Here is a 22,750-nt window from a genome sequence, read left to right as displayed (position 1 = left end):
CTGTGCATCGGCTATTTATGATAAATGGATTTGTTGATTGCAGGATTTTGGAAAGTGATTGTGTTTGCCTCCGTATGAGGACTGTCTGGAGAGACCCCATTCCTCCCCGTCGCTGCATCTCCCAGGACAAGCAGCTGCAGTCTCAAGGAGACCCTCTGGTGGGTGGCAGCTCCCCACCTCCTTGGTGTGCCTGGTTGCATCTTGTGGCTTTCAGTAAAGTAATCTGAAAGCAGCTGCTTCCACTGTTCCTTCAGGATTATTATTTTCAGATATTTCTTTCCAGGGAAAGGAAAAACATCCAGAGCCTTTTCAAATGCTATTGCCTTACCATCATGAGCAGGAGTAACTTGAAAGGTGAAACAAAAATCCCTGTTTGTGTCTATGCAATTTTGCTACGTTCTGTGCATTCTGGGCTTCCATTCAAAATCAACAAAATTTTTAAAGCCAAAACCTAAATCATATACTACAGAAAAAAAAAAAATATATATATATATTAAAAACAAAAACACTTGCATTATTCTCTCTTGTTCTTTTCCAGAGACAGCACCATTGCAATGTATATAAATGAACTTGTGCCCCTGGTTAAAAACCAACTCTGTGGAGAGCTGTCTTCAGCCAGATGACTCCCCTGGTTCAAGATCTGAGCTTCATTCCTGGATTCAGGCACATCTCAGACACAACTCCTGTGCAACTGTTAAAAAGCCGAAACCACCTGTGCCTGGAGTGGGCCACAAGGAATGAAGGGGGAAAAGGGCACTGCCTACCCTGAAGGCGAGGTTTGGAGGTAGAGGGCCATGCGCCATCAGAGCAAAAAAATACACCTGGGAAGAACAAAACCACCCCTGGGTGCTCCATATGCCTGAAACCATAACTGCATTTTCCAGTTATATAGGCCTGTTTCCCCATTCACACTCCTAAATCCACAGGATGGCCCTCGTCGTTTTGAAATCAGCTGGTTGGGTTTCCAGCTGGAGGGTGTTTCAGGCCAGGTTCCCAAGACACAGTATCTCATGAAATCATGGTTGCTGCTTTTCCCCTCCCTGGGGCAGGAAGAGCATGGTTCTTCACAAAGGCGTGTACCAAAGTCTTGCACAAAGCAGATGGCAACACAGCAGGAGCAGAGTTGTTTTGGGGATTTCCAGGGAGATCTTCGTTCCCCAGAATGAAGGGAGGAGACAGGCCTACACAAAGCAGGGTGTGCTGCACCCATCACAGCATAAACCCTATCTGGAGGGGGTAGAGACACGAGTTATGGGGGAACCAAGGTGCTATGTCCAACCAGCCCAGCCTCACACCACCCTCCCCCTGAAACAGCACAACTCTCGCCCTCCTACATCTTCAAAGGATTTTTGCTCCTCCTGGGTTTCCCATGCACAAGTACCAGTGTGCAGGTAGAAGCAAGGTACTGGAGAATGAAAGATGTGGATTTACATGAACTCAATTACCCCAAATAAATACCAGTGCAGTAACTAATCCCAACTACCATCCTCTTCTGGGTACCCTTGCTAAATAATACTACAGTTCATGGAAGACATTTCAATGAGCCAGCACATGATGATTTGGAAAGATGTTCCCTTGCAAAGATGACTCATAAAGAGAATTGAGAAACATCTACAGTCAGTGATTAAACAGCTAGAAAGATCTGCCAGCAGAAAAGTGTGTCCAAAATTGTCACGCCGTACAGTACCTTTTATTTCGGTACTTCGCTTTGGGTAAAAGGTTTCATTTGTCTCATTTGTCTGAGTATGATGCATGTCAAATTTCAGATCCTCTCCTCTCATACTAAGAGCAACATTTAATTCTGTTAGTCTTGTACTTCATCGGTCGTGTGGGAAGGTGACTGAACTCTTTGTCTAATAGCAGAAGACACTGCAATTGGTTCTTCAGACTCCAATTAAGAAAGACCTTAAATTAATCATTAGGGATATTAAAAAAAAAAAAAAAAGACTGGTTTGGAAAGCTCTGGAAAAATACTCAAGGGAGAATAGTAGCCATGGCAATGCTTCTCTGTTTTCCCTTGGGATAACAGATGTATGTATGGAAGGCACCTCCCCACCACACACCTCATGCAGACCAAGCACCCCTCCAGTGCTCCAGACGCGGATGAGGCTCAAACCCACTGAGCTTCCAGGTTCAGACATGGACAGGGTGGTGCAGCTGCCCACGTAGAGTGGGGCTGGGCTCTGCTGTTCCAGCATAGGCAGCAGCCCACACTGCCAATGCCACACTCCCAACACCACCTTGACACCTGAGCCATGATGCAGGGTCATGGCGCTGCAGCGCATGGCCAAGGAACTGCTTTTCTGCACCTCTCTCTCTTGGGTCTTGGTCACACAAAGTAAGTGGGGTTGGTGAGGGGTTTGCAGCCCAAGATGTCCAGCTGCATCAGCTCATAGGATCCTGGAGAATTAGAAGGGCCACTGCATTTTTAAGTCCAGACGGCAGGCCAGGCTGCAGGGGATGTACAACAGGAGGCACTGCCCTGAATGACATGCTCGGTGCATGGCACTGAGTTGATCCATACGCATGAGAATATAAGTCCTCAAGGATGCTGAAGCACCTAAATCCCAGTGGTTTCTTTCAGGATGCTGTTTCTGGGATGTTCCACTTCCATTTGTACTTTTGAAAAACCGCCACCTAAAATTCAGGTTCCTGAACCCAATCATCTGGATAGCATGAAAGATATGTCTGAAGCTCCCCCAGGACCTAGGGCCACTGACCAGCCAAACTCCGCACTTAGTCTAAGAAGAGTGTGCCTCCTTCCACCCCATTCACTCAAGTTTCTCCCCATAGAAACTGAAGGGTGGGCAGGAATGAGGGTCAGGGGAGCAGCATGCACCCAACTCTCACCTGGGTGTGCACTCAGACAAACGCTGCTCTAGAAATCAAGCAGCATTTGCACTGACCCATATTCTGCAGCAGCTCCCACAGAGGACTAGGAAAAAGGGATCCACCATGGCCAAAACCTGTCTTGTGCAACAAGAGAGCAAACTGAGAGCAAAGCAGAGAGATTATGAATGAGCTGACAAAACCAGCCTGCTGCTGGCATAGGCACCGAGCAGAGACGGAGCAGCTAGACTGGAAGTGTTTCATCCATTACTGTCAGAGAAGTCACTTTTATCACTGATCCTGCTCACATAAATCAAGTTGCCAAGCAATTTTATAGAGACGTTATACATCCAAAGCTCCTTATGGTCCTGTTAAGAGATGCATTTCTTTTTTAGCTCGGTGTGGCTGAAATGCTGTCAGAGAGGAGAGCCACTGCTCAGAGTGCTATTATAAAAGAAGTAGTATTGTAATTACAGCAAGAGGGATGATGCGAGCTAGGAGCCACCATCTTCTTCCCTTGTCCCCTTGCCTTTGGGCAGCCTCGCAAAGCTGAAAATTTGCTACCGCAAGCACAATAGCTGCTCATGCACCCTTTGCCATGGTGATTGATGAAAATGGAGGAATAATGATGTTACTTCTCCATTCTTCATAAATCAACCATCCCCTCAAAGTGGCTAGGGAATTGTAAGCCTGCCAGGATTTATATGGACAACTTAACCAATTAGCTCTTTTATCAAGGCTGTCGTCTTCTTAATGCAGTGTTAGATATATTTAGGCATGTGCCTACAAAAGGAAGTATCTCTCTGAAGCTAACAAAGCTCTGATCCTAGCAGACTTAAAGCCTTGGTCTGCAAATGTTTGCCCTGTGGCTGTGTTTGCATTGGCAAGTTCTTCTGTGACAGCAGAAGCTGACTAATAGCTGCAAGCATCAGGTCTGGAGGCCCCTACTTGTACATGACCTATATAGGTATACATGACCATATCCATGTAGTTATACATGTGCACACACATACATGTATATCGATATATATGTTTTGGAGGTTCATGAGAGATTGAGCCTGCCCATGCTCAGCTGTCCTGACCTGTGGCTGTCCCCACTGCCATCAGAGCACTGCTCCGTGCCATGCAGGGCTCTGCTCACACACCTCACCCACCCATTGAGGGCCTCATTTACCGCCACTCATTTGAGGGGGAGGGCAGGAGAGTACTCTGAGCGTGAGGCTGAGCACTGGCACCACTGACAAGGAGAAGCATTACAGCTATCAGCTAATTATCAGCACTGTCTCACCTGTTCCTGGCAGGCAGAGATAACCCCCAGCCTGACCTCGGCTGCCTGCATCCCCCCCAGGAAGCAGCACCGGCTGCCACAGGGATGCCAGGAGCTGCAGGAGAGGAGCACGGGCCCAGACGTGGCCCTCGCTGTGCTCACCTCCAGCACCAAGCAGCCCCCCACTGCACTGAAGCGCTGGAGCAAGCCTTTTGATTTCCCCTGCCCTGTATTCATACATCCATGTTGGTCTCGGGTCAAAAATCCAGAGCGTTCCTCTGGCTTGGTTACACTCCTGGCCCCAGCAAAATGAGGTTACCAGACCACCTCTAATGGCAATGGAGCATCCACCCAGTGATGGAGACATATCCAAAAGCTGGCTGGCCCTGCTGCCCAGAGCAGAGAGCCAACCTGCTGGAAACCTCATCAAGAGTATTTCTGCCCTTCCACATGCAAGGAGCTCCTTGCCAAAGGATGGAAGGATGCCACCAACAGTAAGCTTGCCCAAAATGCAACCGCACAAAAGCACGGGAAAAAGTCTGTCTTGGTCTACTACACACAGTAACAAAATGCCCTGAGCCACACTGTGGGGAGTGTATTCCCCTAGAAACCAGGGGAATATTTAGAGGGATTATCAGTACAGAGTTGCATTGATCCTGTATTCTGCCTCAGGTTTCCTGTACTGTCCATCACTGGAAGCTGGCTGGACCTTCATGTGACAGTATATCTAACATTTTTGAATAGAAGTGCATGTTGAAAAGCACAGTCACGAATATTTGCCTGAACACTATGAATCCCAGCCCTTGGAACACAGAAGTGAACACACAGTTTTCCTTAGGTGAGTTCTCCAAGTTCCTACATTAACACAAATCAGTCAAAGCCTTTAGGTGGCTAAAACCAATGAAAAAAAAAAAAAGAAAAAAAAAAAAGAAAAGAGATTACTCCATCAGCTCCCACTTCATACACTCAGATAATGCAAGGCCACACCAAGATACCCAACATAGCAATTTATTGGAAAAAGCATTATGACTACATACAGATACTGTGACATGATTAGTAGCCCAAACTGGCAACCTAAAGTCTTCCAAATCAACAACTCCCACTGAGCTCACAAAGTCAATGATCAGCACAAAAACTGTAATTCACAGTATTATTATATTTATGTAAAACTCTAGGAAATGCAGACAGAACACAGGCATCTTTGCTTATAGAAAAGGCAATTGAATTTGCATAAGCTTTTGATATCAGTAACACTGTTTATGAAACTGTAACCTGTTTACTGCATGTAGAAGGCCAGGAGCAGGACTGCACAGGCAGAGCCTACAGACCTGGCTACTCTATTGGGTAAGACATGCTTGCTCTCTGTTCAGATAGTGTATGCATATTACAGAAAAAACAGCTTCCTTCTATACCATGCTGTTGAGATGTGCAGCTCTGTTCATACCAGGTTTATTACTGGTCTTCCTAACATCTGAGATTTCACAGGAGAAATTTCTAAAAATGTCAGGATTTTGACCACTGCAGTACATTCATTGTCAGTACCCAGAAAGGTCTGTATCCACAGTCAGTCTATATGTGACTTCCAAAATCAACCCAGGAATGCATAAACTGTGCAGCAGTACACCCCTCCATTCCTCACCTATGCAGGCAAAAATAATATGTGACATGAACAGGTACCTTTTGCACAGGGGATGGCCTTAGAAGGGCCTTTGCTCCTTTAAGGAGCCTTCATAGCCTACCATATCCTTGATTTCCTTTCGATTTCTCTTCCCCTGTGCTGCAATCACTAACCATGGTGAATAACTTTTCCCTTGATTTTTTTTTTTTTGAAAATTAACTGCTCATCTGCTTTTTACCCATCCTGGCTAGCAGTTCTTGCACACGAGGAACTGAAACTGTCGTGAGGTCCACAGCAAAGTTCTTATATGGCTCAGCAAAAGAGAAAAGAAAAAAACATCAGAACTTCAGGTTTTCTCCTATTACTGCTAAGATTTGTTCTCAAAAAGAAGGCACAGGTCAAAGAGCTCAACTGGTCAGAACCCAGGACTCCATCAGAATAATCTCTCTTTCAGCTCTAGGAGGAAAATGGCTTTTGGAAAGCACCTGAACTTTGAGGCACTTTAGCATCAGAGGAGGGCATCTCTTTTAGTGAAGTTAAGGAATTATACAAGTACCCACTGTAGCACAGTGTGTGTGCGTGTCCCCATTACAGGTATTCTGCTTCCTGCCTGGCAGAGAGCTGACAGCTAAAAAGTCGGTTTGATGCCTGCCAATTAAACACTGACAGTGTTCCTAAAACAAGACCCACCCTTACTATTGTATTGGAAGTTTCAGAAAGGCTACTTATTATTTGGTGTAAATCCCAGTTTTCAAGAACCAGACTTTCCTCTTTCTTTAAAGACAGCTGCTCAGAGAAGCCTTTCTGAAACTCACACCATTTAAGGAGAGGTTTTATAAAGATCTGCACCCACAGCAGTTCCACTAGATGCTCACTGTTCTTCAAATGCACCCTCAGATTGCAAGTAATAGGTACCCGCTTTTTTCAGAGTTTGTATTTTTCTAATTCAATTAGATTACCACCTGCATTTCAAATTTGGTCCTTGTGTAGGCTAGTTTTAATGAAATATTACATACAAGTAATAGGAAGGTGATGAAATGATCTTGGGGTCTCTGTGTCACATTGTCCAGCTGCTGGTTGAGATCAGGACAAAACAGGACCCAAAATGTCCCACCTTAGACAGAAGGGACAGCTGCAAACAGAAATCTTCCCTCAAGTAACTTGGTCAGATGACAGAAATGGTGCTTTCCTGAACACACTGGAAAATGTAAAGGATGCCTATTTTCACTGTGTTGTTTTGGTAGCAATGCTCATGTCCCTTTACACCGCCTTGCAAATGGCACAGATAAAAGCAGAATCTTACAGCTGCAGCAAGCTCAAGAAGATAAAAAAGTCCCTGTATGCACTCTCGTCATGTTCCCCTGCCTGCCTCAGGTAAGACTAATAGTCTGCCAGCACTTGGACGTGACTCCTGTCAGGCACCAGTCTTGGTAATTAAGTACTTCAGCTGTCTCAGCATTGAGCTCTGGGAGCATGAGGGAGATAAAAGCAAGCCGCTGAGAGATCGTGAGAGTCTGTGTGGCTGAGGACTCAGTCTCGAACGAAGGAGCACGATCATCGGGGGGGGTATGCAGTGTTCTTCTAAAATGGTTAGTCCTTAAAAGAGCAATGCACAGGTATAGAGGGAGGGGATTATGTTTTTCTGCCTCTGCCAAATTGTTAGTTTATTTTGAAGAGAAGAGGGACGTGGTGTGGGGAGGCTGTTAGTGCAAGGCAGTACCACCGGGATCCAGATGCTCACTCTTTCACAAACCAGACCTCATTGCGTCGTCCATAAGGCTTCATAGGGGGGTCGTAACCATTGCAGAAGTAGAAATCCTTGCGGTACGTAGCTTCACTTCCCAGAGCAGACTTCAGCTTGGCAGCATAGTTCACATAGTCCACCTCTTTGGCGTAGCCACCGAACTGCCTGCAAAGAAGCCAAACATGGAGAAGTGCTGAGCAGCACTGGAACAACACAGCACGGGAGAGAAGGAGAACAATGCACAACTACAATATATTTAGCCACTCATTTTGGTCCAGGTCCCGCCAGCATGCACTTGCGTAGGCACCATTCTTTGAGAACCAGCACACTCTGCCTGCAACAGATCAATAGTCTCAAAGTCACACAGCCAGGGTACTGACAGCCACTGACAGACCCCAAACGGACACGTGTATATCAGTCATCAGAATGGCCCTGCCCTTTGAATGAATGCCATATCAGAGGAACAGCTTCCCAGAGAGCAAGGTTATCTCCAAGTCTGCTCAGCCCACAGTCCTTCCACCAATGCTGTCAACAGCCATGTTCACTGGGGTGTGAACAACCGTCTGCTGGAAGCAAGATCATGAAGGGAAGCCAAACTCTAGCTAGCCCAAGGAAAAAGGGAGGCGGGGAACAGAAACGTTAGCAATTACAGCCCACAATGCTATTTTAAAGGGGTGGGCTGGAATTGGTCTGTTTTATGTTTATCTCCCACAAACAGAAATTGTTTCCACATCAGCCTGCACCTAGCAGCCCTGCTTTAGTGCCAAGGTTTGAGACAAAACAGCCTGTTGCTGCAGAAGCAGCCCACACCCACAGCAAAGGCCAGGCAGCAGTCACAGGCATGGGAGGAGCCAGCAGCCCAGGACAGTTCAGTCAGCCAAAATAGTTCAAGCAAAGAGGCAGGGGAACATCCAAGGGGTTAAAAATGGGATAAAGAGCTTATCACTACTGTGATGCTGGCTTGAGTCCAGCTTAACTCAGTCAACAGCCAAAGCCATTCAAAGGTGATTTGAAGCAATGCAATGGCTACTTGTCGCCATGATGGGTTCTGACATTTAGGCTTTATCTGACTCCTATAATTTGATGTGAACCACACCAAGGGACATCCCTGATGACTAAGAACCATCCTGATCCCAGAAAATGGGGAAAACAATGGTATTCAGAGATTAGGAATGACTCAGTCCCTTCATATTCACCCTCCCTGGCTCTTCACCTTCTCAGGTGAAACAAAGAGCCTTTCAGGGCTAACCCCTGCACTTGTTTTACCAGTTAAAAAAAATAATCCATATTCCAAATCTGTGCACCATGAATCACGACAAGAAATGACATAAAGCACCTGCCTTCACAGTCTAGAAAGATCCTGCCATCTCCTTCTACCACATGCACCCCCTGTCCAGCAAGTCACCTAGTAAAAAACACCACTGCCCTTCAGAGCACCCCAGAGACCTAAGCACTTGGGACTGGGAATCCCAGGATGTGTTCCTTACGTGGAATAAATGGTCATCCCTTGTCTCTCTTCAATCTTAATGCTTTCATCGCTAGGACAAGGAGGACTGGCTTGAAACTGATTTGGGATTCGAAGATAGACCTTCACTTTCTGCTGTAAGGATCCATCTTCAGCAGGAAAGGCAGTGATGGAGACAGGAGCAGTCATGCCCATTCCAACCCCTGAAAGAGACACACAGAAATTACTACAGAAGCCTAGGTTCTCAGGAACTCAAAGCATTAACAGGGGATTCGTAAATGCTAATTTTGCTTTAGGAAGGCTCCTCACCATGGTCTCCTTGCACAGTCAGTTGAGAGAGTAGGGTACTCTGAGGCATGCAGAACAGCCTTCAGGCTTTTGCTTGAGCCAAACCTCTCTCCCCACTAACTATACGGGGAGCCTGGGAGGTAAGGGCCTCAGGTAACTGACTTCTGGATGGTTTTTCATGATTGGTTTTGTTTTTGTGGCTCTTAACTATATAGCTCATGCCACACTCTCTTCTGACACATCACCTCTAACACAACAGGACCTACAGTTCTTGTGCAGTGACACATTTATATAAGAGTATTTAAATACACGAGTATTTAAATCTTTATCATCTATACTTAGTGGTGAGGCCGTAGCCAATACTGGGTGATAGAAGCTTTCTCCCAAACCCTTCCGAATGCTCCCACAGGTCCTACGAGTTCCAGTGGCCCAAAACTCATAGCTGGTCTGGCTTTCAACGGGACTGTCCATACTCTCCCCAAGTCCAGGAATAGCACACCTCTTTTCTGCTCATTACTTCCTAGAGGTACATGGCATGCAAGAACATTTTTCTTCCCTCTTCCTTCAGCACTAGTGAACCTGCAACTTTCCGGTGGGGCCATGCCTCTATTGTGATCAGCAGGGAGTTCTTGATCACGCACAGAATGGGCTGAGATGAAGACATCTTTCTCATTTATTTGTACACTTCGATACCATACCTGTCTCCGTGCCATGGTGCAGAAGTTACCCTTTCTCCTACAGCAACAGTGATCACCTTTCTGAAACTGTAGGGCTGTAAATGCCCTTTTCTTCTCTATCCACCTCCTATTCCCATATAGACTACATAACTCCCTCTACCACGTGCCTGAGAAGGGTATGAGATGCCTCAGATCTACTCAGCGGTCTTCTCAGCCTGTTACGGATTATTATTGATGCACATACTTTAGTAAGTTGAGAACTGGAGGCAATCACCTGGAAGCACCATTATAAAACACTGCGAAGTACCATTAAAAGGCACGCTCATTGTTCATTACCCTTTCACGAATAAAAATAACCAGGCTACACGCTAAAAATTCAAGGTCATAAAAGTCATTTCCCTGCCTACGAGGGCAGACTTCCCAGGCGCGATCACAGAACCGAAGCGCCCCAGCTACCCTGGATTTCATCAGCGACCGTGCACCCCGAGCGCCCTGACAGCTCCTCGTGTGCCTGCGCTTGCATTATCCCAGCGGCAAGGTAACACATTGCTGCTTGAACACAACGCCAGGCCGCTCACCCTTGTCGTTGCTTCCTCCGACGTACTTGAGGAGCTTCAGCACCCCTTCCTTCGAGGCCTCGTCGAAGGGCTTGCCCTCCACCTCCACGGCGGCAAACTGCCCACCTTCGCACGCCCTCTCCTCGTAGCTCAGCTGCTCCTGAGGGAAGGCCGAGGGTCAGGAGCCGGGGCGGACGAAGAGGAAGGCGAAGGGGAAGAAGCCGGGGCGCAAGCCGGGGGGCAGCCTCCCTCCGCGCTGCCTCCCCTCCCGTGGGACCCCCGCGCCACCCAGCCGGGCCGCCCCCTACCTTCTCCCCCTTCCTCAGCACCCGGTGGGGCCATGCCTCCACCGTGCTCAGCAGGGAGTTCTTGATCATGCCCAGCATGTCGCCGGCACCTCCCGGCCCGGCCCGGTCCCCCCGCAGCGCAGCACGGCCGGCAGGGAGCGGCCGCGGGCCGCGGCGGGGCGGAGCGGGGCGGGGAGGGGAGGGGAAATGGTCGGGGAAAGCGGCCAAAGGGGACTCGAGGGCTGCCGAAAGTGTGTGTGTGGGGGGGGGGACATGGACGGGGTGAGGGGGTAGGCCTAGCTCTCCCAAAACTGCAAAATCTCTGCGTTTGTTATAATTCTTGTTGTCGATTTTGGTTTCTTACAGCTGGCTCCATCTACGTGGGTGAAGCCCCCCGTGGTGGCCCGTGGGGTGCAGAAGGACAGGAGCCAGGCAGAGGGGTGCCGGTGAGGAGCCCCAGGGCTTTTGCTAAGGAGCAAAAAAGAAAAAAACTGTGACAGAAGAGATGTGGCGTTAAGGCGCTTCCCCCTTGATAGGGACCCTCCTACGGCGACAAAGCAGTCAGTGACCAGCCGAGCCCAGCGGCTGTGCCCAGGCCGGCAGTGACAGGGTGACCAGGGGTGACACGGGTGCAGATCTAGTCATCTATTAACCATTATAATTTGGTTTGTTTGCTGTTACGCAAGAAGCTGTGGTTGTAACAGACGTTGCGTGCTGCAGGTTATTTGTTTTCTTTCGGACCAAGTGCTGACTTTCTCTGGTGGGCTGAGTTTTGCCGAAAATACCAATTTGTACCTATCAGTGGAGGAAAACATGGACTGGGTCAGACCAGAGGGTCCCATCGTGCCCAGTCTTCTGTCTGCGACAGGGGGTGCTGGTGGACATTTGGGTAAAAAGGCAAAACCCATGGTGGCCTGGCCTGGCCTCCCACCTCCAGCCATCTGTGACTGAGAGACCTCCCTGGGCTAGACGTCTTATCGTCCTGTTTCATGTTGTCCTTGGTGGATTTTATACAACTTTATACAACTTCAGGTTGCCTGGTGAGATGCTTGTGTCTGAACAGGTAATGAAAGCTGACATCTATGTTGTATTTTTCCTCCAGAAAGGCCGAGATGGCCAGTAGTCCCTACAGCCCCAGGCAAGGTGTGCAGAGCAGCCCGTGCAGGGAGCAGCAGTGGTGCAGGCGTACAGCTGGTGCTCCAGCACTGCCTCGTAGCTCTGAATGCAGGGCAGCAAGGAGGAGGTTGATGGGGCCTTTCTCTCCGGTTATTCACTGTCATTAAGGAAAATATATTCTGGAATCAAAATAGTCTACATTTCCTTAGAAATTATGAGGAAAGCTTTGCCAAAAGCATGACTTTTTTTTTTTTAAAAAAAAAAACCAGCCTTTTTACAGGCTTGATTTTTTTTCCTTTTCTAGTTAAACAGTGTTTCAGATTCCTAAGCAAAAACCAAGGAAAGACTTACCAAATTAGGGTTTTGTTATTTTCTGAAAACCCGAATTCAGAATTTACGCCCAGGAAATACTCACCAGATTGTTTCATACACTCCTCATACTCCCGCACTCAACTCCTAGATCCCAGACACAATGCTCACTGAGTTAATTCTTGTGGTTCATTTTGAAAGATTTCATATGAAGCTAGATTCTCCCCCTCCCTCTTAAAGTTACTGTAATGTCACTGACCTTGTTTCCATATACTCAGGCCTTGGGAATCTTTAAATCCTCACTATTTATGACTGGAGACTTTGCAAAACAGCTCTCATGCCAGCCTTATCCACAACCATTTAGGCATAATTCATTCTTTATTTTTATTCTCATAAATTGCTTTATTCAGACCTTTAAAATTTCTTCATTCAGACCTTTAAAAATAGTTTATTTTCTCTTTGACTCTACTATCTACATTTCAAAAGATTTCAGGTATGCAGTTGGCTACAGTGCTGGGTAAGAATCTCTTTAGAGACCTGAAGAACAAGCACACTCTATCCTCCATTCAGTGCATAATGTCTGGAGGTCTGTGTCTGCATGTGGAGAAGATACTCCGTGAATTAGACACCAGTTGAATTACCAATCAGGCACCAATTGAATTACCCATGATTTTGGAAACTAAACTGTCTCCTAAACTATTTTGGAAAATTCTTCTAGACATCTATTTATGCTATTAGGTATCTAAATAGTTTCGGAAAAACATCCCATTTTCCAGGGGTCTTGGCAGAAGTCACTGTGATTTCTTTCACAGTGTTGGAAGTTCTGGACATATCTGTTGAATAACAAGGTTTCCAGTGCCCACCTTCAGGTAGCTAAAAGAAAGCTCTCTGCAGAATGAAGATGTTGAAATTTGGTCCCTAGAATCTGATATATCTTCACTCTTGAAACAATATACATACACTAAGTTTCTCCAACCCCACCCACTCTCTGAACACATGAACTGGGCATTCTTTGCGCTGGTGGAGAATAGGTTAAGGCCATATTTTAAAACACAGCTTCCTCTCCCCCTCCCCATCCAGCTGGAAGTACAAAGCACTGATCTATCTTCCTGCATTCATCCGGCATTCAGCACTTTTGAAGATTGAATTCCCCAGCTGTTTCTGACAGAGTGCTGTGAAAATAGGACAGAGAAATTCAACTGATCTTTATAGAAACAGCTTACCCTGGTAAGCAGAAAGAATAACTGCATAGCCTAAAGGTATTCACACTCAAGTAGACTGAGCTTCTCAACTCATTTTGCATGGTACACAAAACAACCTTCATTGAAGAACAGGGTCAGATTTGACCTACCAATGTAGGGTTGAAAGAGAGCAACAAAATGCAGAAGTTCTGGTCTCCTCAGTAAAGCCATCTTGTGTGTGCTTTGCTTTATTCTGTCTAGCAGCATCCTATCAGGAAAGGCTTAAGCAGGTGAAAAAAATAATAATAAACATTTCCTTTTTTTCTCTGGTAGAGAATTAACTCCTCTGAAGTCTCCTGCGAGCATACAACCTTCTCCTGTGCATTGGGAGTCTCCGCAGCTGAGTATTTCCACGCCTTTGGCTCTGCAGAGCATTAAGTCGGATGGGGAGGACAGCTTTGCTGATGACATTGAGACGTTCATTGAGTTCTTCTAGCCTTTTCCGTATCGACTGGACTTCCCTCACAAGATTGTCCACAGCCGCAGACACAGGGCGGAGACTACAGAAGAGTAATACAGGAGAATAAGTTTGGGGGCTGTTCCTGAGCATGCTAAATAAATTACCAGACTAGCAGGCCTTGTGTTTCTTTTGGGGGGGGGGGGGGGGGGACGGGGACGGACAGGTAGCTGAAAGAGCTGGAAGCAGTTTGCTACAAGATGCTTACAAAACACTTATGTAAGATGCCCCTTTCTGAGCCCAGGAAACCATGAACTACAGGACCAGTGTGTGCAACGTGCTCTTTCCATTTCCGCCAAAGCACAGCTGGCTCAGTGCAGGTTGACAGATGATTTATGAGCTCCCAAAAGCACTTCACAGCCCTGCTGCTTTCAGGGAGGAGATGAAAACCATCCTGCTTCGCTGGAACCAGTGGGGCTGAGCGGTCGAGAGCAGCAATGTGCAGAAATCCAGTGGGGACTTCTCGATGAAGAGCAAGCTGCTGCCTGCCACGGTTCAGACGTGATTGCAGAGCGCCCTCACCAGTTTCTGCAGGCTGTGCCTCTCCCCGAGCTGAGGAGGGGACTGTTGAGTTTTCCAACAGGATTTAGGAAGGTGAGGGCTGCACTGATGCACTGGCATGCCTGGGAGTGGCCCTGTCCCTTCCTCTGGAAGGCTTCCTCTCAGTCTCCCTTCGGGTATTACCAAGCTCTGACCATCATTCCAATCTCACATGATATTAATAAGTATTAACCAGCCTCACTGTTAACCAGAAATGGAGGCTGGGCCAGTGATTCCCACAGGCTACTGCCAATCCTCAGCACTTAAAGTGGACCAACCTGTGTCCTTACCAGCGAGCTCTTACTTCAAAGTCCTGTGGGAGAAATGTGGCTGAATAGTCTCATTACCTCTCCCTGCACGACAGTTCAGGAGTCACTAAGTCAAATATTTCCAAATATGTAAGACTTAATGTCTGCCCTGAAAATCTTAGGCACTGGTAAATTTCTGCACTGGGGGTATGAAAGTTGTGATCAATTATGTGCTAATAACATCCCCCATGCAGGTGAGGAGAAATCTACTTGATGACAAAGACCAGCATATAATCTATGTACCATATCCTCCTTAAACCCTAATTTGATATTGTGTGACCTTCTCATTAGTGTCATTTTATCCTCGTAGCCTTTCCTTTTCAGCTGGCTCAATGCACAGCAGTTGTGGAGAGATTTTGTTTGTTTGTTTGTTTTGTGTGTGTGTGGTTGTTTTTTGTTTGTTTTTGTTGTGTTGTTTTTTGTTTGTTTGTTTGTTGTTTTTTTTTTTCTAAAGAGAAATCTGAGCTGTGGAAGAGAACCATTTGCTTTAGGAACAATTCTGATTTAAGAGATAGTAGGTTTCTTGTAGGTCCACATATTCCCTTCTTCTCTCTATCTTCCTCTGCCTTTTCCACTCTGATTTTGGAAATGTCAGATTAAAGTAACATTTGAGTGTGTTCAATAGGAAATATTTCCTGTAATGCCAAGGGAGAAATGTGAGGAGATGGACTAGAGAATAGCTTCCACTGCTTAGGTGTTACAGAGACTGAAATCAAAATAGCACAGGCCAGCTCAGCTTCTTCTCCCTACCCTGCGGCCAAATCCATGTGTGGATTTGTAACACAATTCATTTTTTCCAGGCTGTTCTCACACCTCACAGGAATGAGGTGTTGAGGACAGCCTGAGTTTTCTTCAGGGTAATTCTTACAATACAATCATGGCAATTGGCAATATTTCCCAATAAATAGTGAGCAGTATATTGAGTTTACTAGGGTGCTCAGAGCTGCTAGCACAACAGATATCAAGAGTGGGATTCATCTCCCTGCAGTTGACCAATCTGAAAGCTAAAGAAGACGAATCCTGCTCGAAGAAGGACACCCAGGGCAGGACTGAATCATGCCTCCAGATGAAGGGAATTACCTGGAGATCTCCGGCAGTAAAGCGTTTGGGTTGTTCAGCAGGGTGTGTTTCATTTGCCAGAAGATGCTGTTTCCCCATTTCTCAAGTGTTTGAGTAATGCTGTTAACACCTTCTATGTTGACCTTGTCAGCTAGGTTAGCAGGACATCCATGAAAGCGAGGAAAATAAATTTGACAGAATAAGAAAACATGAGCCAGTGGTCTTAGTTTAATCCCCTCCTCTTCACCTCAGATGAGTTGCAATGAAAATATTCATTGCCAAATATCAAATATAAGGAGGATCTAAATTAAAAAGCAGATAACTCTCCCTTGCTATGTAATTCTCTGCCTCCTGTTGCCAGAGTTTTCTGCTGTCACTGAATGCCCCAGCTGATTATTTCTAAAATCATTTTTCTCTCCAAAAATCTCAGCAGCTACCCAGGAATCAAGAAAGACAACTCATGAGTGAGCAGTGTTTGTCCCACTCCAAGGGGGAAATAGGCAAATCTTCAGCCCTGAGTTAGCTAATGTCTCCCAGGTTGAACCACCACCACCTCTTACCGCCTTCTCTGTAGTCCCATTTCTGATACTGGTCCAGAAAGTCCTCCTGGGATTTACAGCAGGGTAAGAAGATGAAGAAGAGGAAAAGAGGAATAGTCACCATGATGGTGGTTCGTAGGGCTTTGACCTTCCCTTTGCTCTGTGGAGACAGAAAATCTTGCTAACTGCTTTATTTCTCTTTCCCCTCTTTCTCCATCTGCCGTCTGTCACCCCAGCACCACCTTTCTCTCTGATGATGTATTTCTTTAAAATGTTTTAAAAGTTGCTCAGCTGAGCTTTTACAGAAGCACAGGGGCTTTTCTTTTTCACAGGTACAAAGTGCCTTACCTTTTTTTCAAGCCATTGAGTGGTACAGAGATGCTTCCTCAACTGGCAGCAGGTAGGAAAGCCACTGGAACAGGCTGCCCAGAGAGGTTGTGGAGTCTCCTTATTTGGAGACATTCAAACCCACCTGGGGGATCCTGTGTAACATGCTCTAGGTGACCCTGCTCGATCAGGGGGGTTGGACTAGATGATCTCTGGAGGTCCCTTCCAACCTCAGCCATCCTGTGATTATGTGATTGTGTGAAAGTAGCTTTGCTTCGTATGTAGCCATGCTGGGATAGCACCTTTTAGCTATGAATGTTTTGTGAGTGTCAGGAGAAGGCACTAGGAGGTACGAAAACAGCTGCATCCCCACTTTGCAGTTAGGGAAAGCAAGGTACAAAATAGTGAAGCAATTCATCAAAGATTTAATAGAGGCCAGAATAGGAAATTGTTCTCTTTGACTTGATCTGCAACCCAGCTGCATAACTGAAATATTACCCAGTGATGGGCCTCAAAGGAAAATAAATAAATAAATAAAAAGGCAGCAAAACAAATAAATAAAACAAACAAAAACAAATAAATAAAAACACAAAGCCATGTGCTGTCTCCCCCTTGCCCTGCACTTGGCGGGGTCTATTCCTCCTGAGCAAATCTGCAGAATAGACAAGACAGGTAGATAAACTGATGTAACTGATGTGAGCATTTACCTAAGATCCTCATCTTCTTTCAAGTTTATCATCATTTCCAAGTCAACAGAAGTCAACCCTAACCTACAGGCCCTCCTGGACAAGTACTGTCTCTGAATGTAGGAGGATAGATTAGTCTCTCCTCAATTTACTCATGCTAATTTGTTATTCTGTCTTGATTAAGTAGTCCTTCAGTGTTGAACTGGTTATTTTTATGTCATGGACAGCTGTTGTGGCAGAAACTGGCTGGAAATATCAGTTATGCACATATTGCACACAACGAATGAAAAATATGCATTGCCAAGTTCATAAGTTCTAGTGATGATTTTTCAGTCATCCGTAGTCACAGTGATGGAGGGGTTCATGTGAGAAGTAGGCACATTGAGAAAACCCAAATTATTCCCCTGTTCATGTGCACGCATCAAAAGTCTAAGACCTCACTGCAAAATACGAGAATGTTAAATTGCTTTTTTAGTATCGTATAATCCTCATCTCCTAACCATCTGGGAAGAATTCAGCCACCTCAAAACCTACTAGGAGCTGTACCAGATAAAGCAGAACATAAATAAATCATTTTACTTTGTGCTGTTCTTGCATTTAATCACTAGTGTATTTTAATTGAAATTGCATTTATTTTTCTGTATATTTAAAATAGCAGTATGAATATAGCCATACTGATGGGAAATGTCATACTACTTTAAAAATATTACTTTCCTCCTGTCAGGATGTATTTTGTATTCTTCTAATTGCAGTGTTCATTTAAAGGAAAAAAAATAAATTATCTTCTTCCTATCTCTCACATGCACACACATCTTCTTCCCCCCCAACTCACCCAGAGCTGCCAGAATGCAGATCTCTAAGAGAGCTTGATGATATCACCAAGACACATAATGAAATGGTCTCTATAGACACTCTTGAAACTAAAAAGCCATTGACACCAAAACTTCTCTGCCTCTCTGTCTTTCCAGATAAATATTCCAGCCTTTGGACATTTTCTTTTTTTTTTTTCTTTTCTTTTCTTTTTTTTTTTTTTTTTGATGACGATGCACTGCACATGCCTTTTCAATCTTCCTTGGTGGGAAAGGACTTCCCAGACGCCAATGTCTCTAATTGAAAATGATTTTAAAATGCTGCCAACATCAAGGAGGCAGTGTGGCTTTCCAGCTCATTTTAAAACATCCTGAAGAGATTTTCCATTTCTTACCCTTTCCACGTACCACTTGTTTCAACACCCCAGGGCAGGGATATATTCTTTCTTTATTTATTAAAAGAAGGGTTGTGATAAGTTCCACCTGCATCTGGTACTGAAAATCCACCCTACTTGACCTCAAACCTTTTAAAGCATCACATGTTCAAATGGATCACAAGACACACATGGTCTGTTTGCGAGGTCCCTCATGGACCAATTTCTCTGTAGCTTTGCTCCCTGCATTCCTGAATGCGTGTTGTAATTTATTATCATGATAAACATCAGGTTGTAATCATCTTTGAAAAGGGTTCCCATATCTCAGATACTTACACAGAAATTAAGCAGTCCTCCTTCTCTTAGGTGGAATTGTAGAAGGCAACTGGATCTTTACTAACAAGGTTTCTAGCAGAAAAAGTCTGTAGGGTCATCTGTAACAGGAACCAGATGCCTAGCCCATGGAAATTGTCTTCAGATCTGTTGCAGTATTGCACTGGAAAATACTGTCAGGGTAGAAAGCAGATTCACAAACAGGGAAAACACACACATCTTCGGATGAAGCTCTTTTCTAAGTCCAGAGAATAACAATGACATAGTAGCTTTGTTATTGCTACTACTAATTACAATAATATGGCATGCTCTCTGTCAGAAAATTGTATCATGTTCTGCCCTTGGAGCAGGGTAGGCGCAGTGATTCACTGCCTTCATCTGAAAGCAATGAAGACAGACGTACTCGTGTCATTATTACCCAATATTTTTTTTCTTCTTTTGGCCTCTCAGTTCCTCACTCTGACATGATAATATAGCTCCTCGAGCTCAGTACCCAAAGCACAGCACAGCCAGGATCAGCAGTTGTGCTATCCAAGCCTGAATCTCTGCCCAAAAGCAAAGGCATGCTGCCAGAATTTGAGCTCCCGTCCTTGTGTCCCTCTGCCGTTCACCCTTTCTGTTTCTGGCTGCTCCAGTACACCCCATTTCCAGTGCTTATCCCTCCCTGCACACAGCAGGGAACATGACAGAGCACTGAGATTTCACTGGTACCTGCCCCAGATTTCAGCACCCAGAGGGAAAGCAGGTGATGACTTGAGTTCCCTACTGCCCACGGCTTGTGTTGGCTGCTAGGGTATCAGGGAATTTTCTAGGTTACGCCCTCCTGGTGCTAGACACAGCTTCGTTTCTGAGAGGAGTACATGCTGTCTCTGCTGCAGACGTGAGATGTTGCATTGTGATTCAGAGCTTGCCTGCCCGTGTACAGCAAGGCTTGAAACCTCTGCCTGCACTTCTAACTGCGCCAAACACATACACTCTCCTGATGCCATGTGTGAGCATCTCAGTGTATCAGCTCAAGCCCATGCTTGCTTTGAGGTGAGGATTTTGTCAGTTAGAGACAGCAGTCACTGTAGTGATACCTAAAATGAAGGATTTTTTTGCTGCAATATTGGACTGCAAGTGAATTAGCTTTGTGGTTTGCATTTGAGACCCTTTCTACTCTTCTAATTTTCCCAAGTTCCTTTCGAGCCACTTTAAAACTAAAACTGAAGAGTGATATTGGGTTTGAGGTTATTTGCAGAGGAATAAAATATACTTTTAAATGAATCAGGGAGTTTGATGTCAGGTAAATCATAAATGCGTAAAATATAACTCGCACCCCAATGGTAATGGACATTTAAACAACAAAGTAAGCTTAAGGCTCTCAATTTAGTGAAGTATCTCAATATATAATAAAGATATTTTGCAGGCTGTTTGAATTTCTCTATTTTCATATGAAACACTTCAAGGAGATTTTAAGATTATGTTACTTATACATACACAACTAAAATTTTATGTTTTATGTATAATGTCAAGGAAGTTTTAGGTGTTATAAATGAAAGAGTTTCACATTAAAAAAAAAAAAAAAAGAAAAAAATTAGTAGCTGCGCAATTTCTCAGTTAATGCCAGTTCTCCCAGAGCTCCTGGGCTGAGATCCTGAAAAGACTCTGAGCTGTGTAGAGGAGAGAGCTGCCAAGCCTGCGAGTCCAGAACAAAGAATGTGCAAGCCCTACTTGTGAAGCGGATGGCATTTGTTAGCTCTCTCAGCAAAAGAACAGGGTAATATAAACATTAGCATATGGTTGTAGGATTATGTAATGGTGGAAAGATCAAGAAAAATGCCAAAAGCAATTTAAAAATTGGAGCCTACAGTATTAACCCAGCCACGCTGGTACAGCTGGAATATCACCTGTTTCAAAAGCCCAAAAAGTTCAAAAGTTAATAATCCCCTGTAATGTATTATTCCTCTGTTTATATGCATGTGGGTTAAATGCTGTACGCACATGCACACACATCTTTGGGTTACATGGCAGTAGCAATATCCTGACTTCTCCAAGTTTGAGGACATACTTGACACCAGAGTAACAGTAGTGCTTTTGCATATAATTAAGAGTTAAACTGTTCATTTTCTACCTGCATGTTTTGCGAAAGCAAAGAGCACCCAACTCCCTCAAACAGCCTGTCCATCCTGCTAAGCACAGGGATCTCAGAGACAGCCCCAGTGACTGGCAGTCAGGGTGATGCTTTGCCAGCAGGCAGGCATCCCAATGCTGAAAAACAAAGCCATCCAGGTGCATAGCACACATCCACTGAAAATCATAGCATTAGTAAATATTTGGAGGAGGTAATGTATACCTTCTGCCTCTTCTCCAGGTATACGTGCTTTTCCAGGTTATGTCGTATCTCCACCTCTCTCCCAGTTAGAGCTCAGTGCTCCCTCTTAAGAAGTTTCCTCTCTCTCCCTGGACAGGCATACACAGACCTGGTACTCTCCATGTCTGTCTATCTGTCCGTCTGTCTCTAAGGATCTGCTCACTCTTCCTTTCTCCCTCCTTCCTTCACTTTGGACACTATTCTCCAGAAATGTAGGTAGCAAGCCTCCAGCCTCCAAGTCTATGCCACTCTGCACACGTTCCCTCCTCTCCTGGCTCTTCTCACAGGTGCCTTTAGAGTTCCTCAGCCCAACAAGCTCTGCCCTAGGTGCCTGGATGTGTCTCGTCCAGAGGAAGAAAGCAAGCATTCCTGGGAAAGAAGTCAGAGAAGGGCATACAAGCATTACCTGCACTCTTGAGGACAGTCCTTCTGTGTTGATGCTTCCAAATCTCTGCCTCCTTGCTCCTCTTCTCCTCACCACCCCCTCTGCATTTCAGCTTGCAATGAGTGACGTGTCCCTCGTCATTTCCCTGCTCTCCACGTTTCCACAGCCTTTCCTTGGAGCCTCCTCCAGCTGCACCTCTCCTACCCCTCCCTCCCACTCCTGCACGCTGGCCATCTCCCCCACACATGGCAGCCTCATGGGAAGGGAAGCCTCAGCGATGGAGTCCCTTCTGAAAGCAGCTCAGCCCACGAGGACGCCCGTATCTCTTTGCCCCTGGTTCCTTCTGGGCAGCGCTCAACCTCCCCGGCACAGCTGTCTGACTTCTCCGACTAGTCACAGTTTCCACTATGCAGTGCTCCTCTCTGGCTGCTTGAACCCTCCAGCCATCCAGCCATGAATTTGCTCACCACGTTGTTCCTGCCTTTTAACAAACATGCCAATTAATTCCCTGCTGATTAGTTCATTCCCGATGCTCTCTGCCAAATCTATTTCTGGTGGAATAAACAAGGAGGGATGAATCGGCGGCAGGGTTATTATTTTTTTTCCCGCTCCCCTTCTCCCAGGTCTGTGCCTGCCAAAGCAAACAGGCTCAGGTCTGGTCAGTGCTTGATAAAAAGATTCCCAAAGAAATAAATGCAAGGTGTTAACGGGATGATTTTTGTAAAGCAGGAGGTGGGACCCCGAGTCTGGTCCCATCTCTGTGTCAGACTGACATTTTGCAGTGGTTCGAGGATGTGCAGCCACCACGGTGGTAGCCCTGAGCAGCACACCCAGGCTCATGACTGGACCTACTAAGGCATTGCTTGCAAGTGCCTTGGCCAAATCTGCATTCTTCCTGATATTACTTCTCCAGTATCAGCTGGCAGCAACGCCCTCTCTGCTTCCTGATCAGTCTATTCTTATTTAACTCTGTTTTCCACTGCCAAAACGTCTGCGCTCGGCAGTGAGAAAAAAGATCCTTTTCCACAGGGCAAAGGACCGTCCAGCTGCTCAGAATAAAAGCCGACATCCAGAAATGAAGGAGCAAGAGGCTGTGTGCAAGCGTTACGGAGAGGCAGATCCACAGCTGGAAGGGACTCGGCGATGCAGGTTTACCCAAGGTGAGGAGCCGATCGGCAGGAA

General features: G+C 45.7%; 1 protein-coding gene and 1 long non-coding RNA gene across 2 annotated transcripts; both read right to left on the bottom strand.

Annotated features, from left to right (window-relative positions):
- Window positions 1-5,088: 5,088 nt before the first annotated feature.
- On the bottom strand, window positions 5,089-10,917 carry HEBP1 (heme binding protein 1). The gene is made up of 4 exons (XM_083844161.1): window positions 10,754-10,917; window positions 10,467-10,605; window positions 8,946-9,126; window positions 5,089-7,623 (listed from the first exon to the last, which is right to left on the bottom strand). Exons 1-4 carry the CDS (start codon window positions 10,829-10,831, stop codon window positions 7,452-7,454), a joined length of 570 nt encoding a protein of 189 aa, XP_083700287.1. The 5' UTR covers window positions 10,832-10,917; the 3' UTR covers window positions 5,089-7,451.
- Window positions 10,918-11,364: 447 nt separating this feature from the next.
- LOC310902510 lies at window positions 11,365-21,802 on the bottom strand. The gene is made up of 5 exons (XR_014586749.1): window positions 21,590-21,802; window positions 18,834-19,003; window positions 16,323-16,461; window positions 15,784-15,913; window positions 11,365-13,898 (listed from the first exon to the last, which is right to left on the bottom strand). It is a non-coding gene; the product is annotated as an uncharacterized lncRNA (long non-coding RNA).
- Window positions 21,803-22,750: the final 948 nt, after the last annotated feature.

Source organism: Anser anser (assembly GCF_964211835.1).
Source record: "Anser anser genome assembly, chromosome: 1".
Taxonomy (NCBI): Eukaryota; Metazoa; Chordata; class Aves; order Anseriformes; family Anatidae; genus Anser; species Anser anser.
This window is presented reverse-complemented; position numbering and strand designations above follow the sequence as displayed.